At 41.5% G+C, this 6,610-nt stretch overlaps 1 protein-coding gene across 2 annotated transcripts; it reads left to right on the forward strand.

The window, feature by feature from the left end:
* Positions 1-290: 290 nt before the first annotated feature.
* On the forward strand, positions 291-6,150 carry LOC112779653 (uncharacterized). 2 transcript variants are annotated; one of them, XM_025823990.3, is made up of 4 exons: positions 291-555; positions 1,240-1,496; positions 1,596-4,384; positions 4,487-6,150. In XM_025823990.3, the coding sequence occupies exons 2-4, from the start codon at positions 1,473-1,475 to the stop codon at positions 5,844-5,846; spliced, it is 4,173 nt and encodes a 1,390-aa protein (XP_025679775.1). In that variant the 5' UTR covers positions 291-555; positions 1,240-1,472; the 3' UTR covers positions 5,847-6,150. The 2 variants fall into 2 exon arrangements, with proteins under 2 accessions (XP_025679775.1, XP_025679776.1); XM_025823991.3 differs by having other exon boundaries at positions 292-694.
* Positions 6,151-6,610: the final 460 nt, after the last annotated feature.

The raw sequence follows: 6,610 nt of genomic DNA on the forward strand, positions 1-6,610 counted from the left end.
ATATTAAATAATTGTATTTTTTTTAAAAATATGATACGGTAGAATAATTGATTTTTTTGCAATATATAATATAAAATGAAAGCAAATATGAGAAAGGCGACGAAGTCCAGTGTGAATGGGGAAAAGAACCGGAAGGAAAGTCGTCCCTTTTGATCCAACGGCTGTGGTTCAAAGAAAAGGAATGAATGGTGGATCAGACGCCACGCCAAAGAAAAGGACACGTGGCGGCAGATTAGTTGGCCCGTCACGTCGGTGAAATAGAATATATAGTAGCGAAGATAAGCTTCCGTTATCAAAAAGTCAATAAAATCAGCACAAAAAAGCAAACCCTAGTTTTCTCTCTCTACGACTCATTAGAGAGAAGATAGAGAGAGAAAGAGAAAGAAAGAGAGACTCAGATTCCTTTTTTCCTCTTTCTCAGCTCTTTCGTTTGTTCCCACTTTCGTTTCTAGGAAGTTGCAGAGCGAACTTGACCGAAACCAAATTCCCCAAAACCCACTCCTCCTTTTCTCATTTACCATTTCACAAAACAACCTTGTTTTTCTTTCTTATCAGGTATTTCCCCTCTTTTTCTTGTTTTTCGTCTTCGTCTTCTTCTTCTTCGAATTTTTCATCGCGCTCTATTGAAATTCTGGGTCAAGATCTGTTTTTTCTCCTCCAATTGGTTTGGTTTCTCCGTAGCCTGCGGTTGTGGGTATCTAATTTCACGAGCCTCACACTACTCTTTGCTTTTGGCGTTTATTGTGTTTTGCCCCTATTTGATTATTGGATTAGATCTGGTCATCCCTTATATGCTTAGGGTGATTTATGTTCTTGGAATACGACACCGATTGTGAAATCAGTTTTTCGGACTTTGTTTTGTTCCTTATTGTTTGATGATGTTTTGGGAGTTTTCTGGTTGATTTGGTGAGCACTATTGATGCCGCGGGATAGATCGTTTACCAACCCTATTGTTGACTTTATTTGGTGAATTTTGGTCTTGTTGACCACTCTGTGCCGGGTTTGGTGGTGGTTATTAGGTTAATATTTTACTCATTTTGGTGTTCTGCTTACTCTTCTTGCGTGTGGAATATTCTTGAAGTGATAATAGGGACTGATCTGGAAGCTTTTTCTGATTATGTGGCCAATTAGGTTTGGATCTGATAGAATTAAATTCCAGGGAGTTATGGTGTTAAATTTATGTGTTTTTGGCTTTGATAATTAGTTTCTGACATGGGAGACTTATGTTGTGTGTTTCAGGTTCCCACATCTTGTGTGATGTTGAAGTGAGGCTAAGGATAGAACTAAGTTTACTTGGATATTTGCGAACAAGCTTTATGGAAGATAGAGATATGCCTACGAATGCTTAATTCAGTGCAGGATATTTTTTAGCCAACTTCAATAATATCATTGAGGAATTTCTGTTGAATATTAATAACTGAAGTGAAAGAAGGGTTTTTGACTTGTGAGATTTTTAAGCAAACTTTGGAATCATGCCTGTTTCAGGACATGAAGAGGTGTTTATTTCCTTTCTGATTTAACAGCTAACTACGATTAGAGAACCATTGCCAATTTGTACTATTTTGGATATTGATTACTTGATCTTCTATTGACAGACTGGGGTAAAATCCATTGCTGGGCAATTTAGTGGTTTAACTGCAGGTGTACCGATCAAGAAAAGGAGGTGGTTCCCTTTGAATCGGCCTTCATCGCCACTGACTGAAGAACCATGTTCTCTTACTGAAGAAACTGATTTGCAACGAAAAGAAAACTCGAGCAATTCCCAAGGATCTACTCTTTCGAACGCAACCGCCGCAGGGGCACCAATCAAGAAAAGGAGGTTTCCTTCTGTTCAAGCTTCGTCAGCTCCTCTGGAAGAGGGTTCGTTTCCAGAAGAAAGTGATATCTTGCGAAAGGAACATTCAAGCACATCACAGGGTTCAACTCTTTCTACCAGTACATCTGGATTATCTGATATTAATGGAATTGTCTTTGAAGACAAGAAAGCAAGTACTGATCTCACTCATGCTAAGAAGGTGCAAACCGATTCTGGCCTCCTTAGGCCCAAACTTGAGGAACCGACTATTGCAACTCAATCAAGTACTTTGGATGTCATGGATAGCAAAGAGAAGGTGAAACTTAATGAAGGTTCTGATAAGAAATTGGGATCCCAGATGATTAAGGGAAATCCTGAACTCTTGTTGGCTGCAAAGCAAAGTCTAGCACTTAACATTGGAGCAGATATGAGCAAACAGAGTGTCCAAGACATATGTAAACAAGAGTATGCTATAGTTCCGGATAGTACTCATTTATCTTTAAGGTTAAAGGATCATGAGTTTCCAGCCGTTGGAAGTTCTGAAATTCACAACAGCAGTAAAATTGAGGAAGTGGAACCCGTCTCATTGGAGTTGTCTCTAAGCAAGGAAGAACACACTACTCAAAATTCAAGTAGTGATGCTAAAATTAACAGTGACACACCTCGTGTTCATTCCAACAGGGCAAACTGGGATCTGAATACTACAATGGATGCATGGGAAGAATCTGGGACTGATGCAAGTTCAGTTAAACCTTCTGTTGATGGGATGAAAGCTTCTGGTGGTGCCCTTGATGAAAAACAATTCATGTGCTCAACTGAAATGGTGCTACCAACAGGTGTTGAGTCTGTAAAGCAAACACTTGAAGAGAGTCAAAGGAAGTCTTTAATTATTTCTTCTGGTCCGTATGGACAGCATAAATTGGTCCTCCCACGGGATCTCTGTCTTACAACTTATCCTTCAAAATTTGCTGAGCTCTCTAGAGTATCTGTTACATTAAATCCAAGCAATGCTACTCCAACTGTGAGCTCGTCAAGTTTGATAGCTTCTGGTGATGTGAATGCTTCTAGTTTTAGGTCGGTAAAATCAGAACCATTTGATGAGAACTTGAAAAGGAATTTAAAGGAAGCTAATGCCAGTTCATTAGATAGTGTTTCCGTTAAACAAGAAATTGTTCAGCATTCCATTGTTGAGTCTTCTAAGTCTGTGCCTGTTGGCAATACAATGTTAGTTGATCCGAAGCTTGTTAAACCTGAACCCAGTCATGATGGTAATGATGAAAGACCAAAGGCATCAGAGGGTAAAACAGATCGGTTGGATAATGAGTTGTCTCAAGGGTCAGATATTTGTTCTTCAGCTCTGGCAGTGCCAGTGCCAGTCACTTCCGAGGCAGCAAAAGTTCCTGCAGAGACAGTTTGTCCTCCAATGAAACCTGTCTGCTCAGCAGACTTGAAATCTTGTTCAGCGCAGTTGACTACCCCCGAAAATGTAGTTAGCCACCAAGAAAATTGTACTTCTACCACTGAAGTTAATGTTCAGGAAGTATCTCCTGGTGCTTTTGCCGTGCAGGTTCCTTCAGAAACAGATATGAAACCTATAGTTGATAATGGTACAGAACACACTGATGCTAGCACGAAGGATTCATTAATAACCAAAGAAGAAAATGCTGATAATCGTGATGGTTGCAGAGTGAAACTCATGAATGAGCCTACACCCCATCCACGAGACAGGGGTGATAGTTGTGTAAGTGATGAAGAAAAGATAACCTTATCAACCGATATGATGGAGGATGATCCTTACGGTTCTGATTATGATTCTGATGACAACCGTGCTGTGAATGTTCCTGTTGATACTGAACAGTACGCTGAAGATGATGATTATGAAGATGGTGAGGTCCGAGAACCTCTGCAGCAATCCACTGCCCAAGACACCATATGCGAGGTAAGAGAAGTAGAACATCCTGACTCTAATAATTTTGGAAATAGACAGATGGAGGAAGGGGGTGTGATTGGTGATTGTCCTACCTTATCTCATGCTGTGGAGGATGACAAGACAGCTGTAACCCATGGTGAGGTAAAGGTTGGTGAAGATGGGGTGGACATTGAAATGCTTGAGAGGTCAGCTAAGGTCGTTGATAAAATTGTGTGCATGCAAGAGTCGGTGGATAATGAAAAGCCAAATATTGCCTCTGATGGGAAGCAACTGGTTAACCTTTTGCAAACGAAACCGCTAGATCTTTCAGATAGGCAAAATGCATCTAAAACTGTGGAGATGGAATTATGCTCCTTCCAAGGTACTGCAAACAATGGGGAAGAAGCTGTTCAGTGTGCCAATGAGGTTGTAAAGACAGCTGACACTGTTAGACAAATTGACTTAGATTTGCCAAAGATGGAAGTGTTTGCAAATGCTGATGATGCAGGCAAAGATGTTAATAATGGTGGTAACCAAGGAAGAATCATAGATCTCTCCCGAGCTGCTAGCTCTTCATCCCCTAGTAAAACTAGGTCTATGTCAGGAAGGTCATTGCCATCACGGGGAGGTAGAGATGTATTATCCGACACCCTGGATGGTGACAAGCTACCACGAGTAAGGTATGCATTTTATTCTCATGTGTATGTCTTTTATTGGTCGAGTTTGTTCTTTTCCTTTAAAGTCTTATTTTTCCCTCCTTTATTCCTGTTTTGATATTTCAGAGATGATGTTTATATTGATGCACCTCGCAAATTCTCTAGAGAAAGACACCAAGATATATCCCCTAGAAATTCTAGAATGAATTTTGTGCGCGGTAGAGGAAGGGTTAATAATCGAATGGACACACTCCGTGGGGATTGGGAATCTGACCGGGAATTTTCTGGTGAGTTCTACAATGGTCCAGGTCAGTTCCGTGGCCCCAGAAAATATGCATCTGCTATTGCCGATAGTGATATGGAGTTCAATAATGTTGCTCCTGATGGCTCGTATGTTGGTCATGGTCGGATGGGAAGAAAACCATTGAATGATGGTTCATATATTCCGCCAAGGAGGCGCTCTCCTGGAGGAAGAGATGGCATCCAAATGGGTCATAGAATACCAAGAAACATTAGTCCAAGTAGGTGCATTGGAGGTGATGGTTCAGAGATGGTTGGCATGAGGCACAGTGAGAAATTTATGAGAGGTTTCCCTGATGACACTATAGATTCTATGTTCACACGTCCGCAACCGTTTGATGGACTGGATGGTCGGTTTACTAGAGGGAATAGGAACTTCTCTTCAATGCAGAGAAGGGGTCTTCCACGGATGCGTTCCAAGTCTCCCATCAGATCAAGGAGTCGCTCACCTGGTCCATGGTCTTCTCCAAGGAGGAGGTCTCCTAGAAGAAGATCCCCGGATGGGTTTGGTGGGCATCCAGAATTAGGCCACAGAAGATCTCCATTATACAGGGTTGACAGGATGAGGTCCCCTGAGCGCCCTGTTTTTGGTGAGAGAGTGGTGCGTAGGCATGGTTCCCCATCCTACATGTCGAGACCTTCTAATGACATTAGGGACATTGATTCTGCAAGAGATCATGGTCATCCGAGGTCTGTCATGTCCAACAGGAGTCCGTCTGGCCGGATTTTAGTTAGGAACCGGAGATTTGATGTTGTGGATCCCCGCGATCGTGCAGACAATGATGACGACTTCTTTGGGGGTCCTATGCATTCTGGTAGGATACTTGAGCTTAACAATGAAGGAAATGGTGAGGAGAGGAGGAGGTTTGGTGAGAGACGAGGACCTGATCGTTCTTTCAGGCCACCTTACAATGGTAATGTTAATGAGAACTTTCACCTTAATGCTGAGGAGGGGCCTAGACATTATAGATTCTGTTCTGAAGACTCGGACTTTCATGAAAGAGGCAACGCCATGAGGGAAAGAGACTTCGACAGAAGAATTAAGGGGCGGCCAGGAAATGTGCCGCCACCTAGAAGAACAAGAAACATGGATGAGCAGGAAGATAACTTCAGGCATGGTGGTGGACAGGTTTGGAGTGATGATAGTTTTGACGACATATCACGAGTAAAGAGGAAAAGATTTTGATTCTCCCTCCTCTCCCTCTTAATTTATTTTATGGTTAGACGAGTCACCTGCTGAATGCATGAATGCTTTGCTGGGTGTTAAATATTGGAATTTGTATTGCAGGTTTTTCCACCTACAGAATTAGATTTAGATTTTGTGATAATAAATAGTATCCTTTTAGTTTTTCCCCCTTACTGCTGCTGCCTCAAGCTCTGGTTTAGAGAGCAGAGATGAAAGTAATGGTTGGTTGTAAAAGCTGTGTGAAGTGACCAGATTTTAGTGCAAGGAATTGTGAAATGAATGAAGGTTGCTTCTCAAAAATAAATTCTCGGTTGTGTGCGCGCCAAAAGTCCCCACAGGCTTATATGGGAATGGATCAAATCAAATCAATAATCGCCAAAAACAGTAATAAAAATTAAAAGGAATGGAAAGTAGTCAAAGTACAACACACATGCTCTTTTAATAATACACTATAACACTATGACGCCCTGCCTCGGTTGCTCACTGCCGACTAATGGGACTAGTTAGGACAACTAAACAGGTCATAGTCACCAATCAGCATAACGGTGGTTCGTAACAACTAAGGTGTTATTGAACGTTACAGATATGATGCCGTCCAAGACATTCTGTCTTGTGCTACATGATTTCACAATTCTTTTTCTTTCGTGTGCTTACTCTCTCTCTAAGTACTTGGACGGTGGCCTGTGTTACCAAACTAGTAAAAAAGAAAAAACAGCTGCAGCTTTTAGAGCAGTACACATTTCCCTTTCAATGAATGAGTACGT

The sequence above is a fragment of the Arachis hypogaea genome, chromosome 19 (genome assembly GCF_003086295.3).
Source record: "Arachis hypogaea cultivar Tifrunner chromosome 19, arahy.Tifrunner.gnm2.J5K5, whole genome shotgun sequence".
In the NCBI taxonomy this organism is placed as follows: domain Eukaryota; kingdom Viridiplantae; phylum Streptophyta; class Magnoliopsida; order Fabales; family Fabaceae; genus Arachis; species Arachis hypogaea.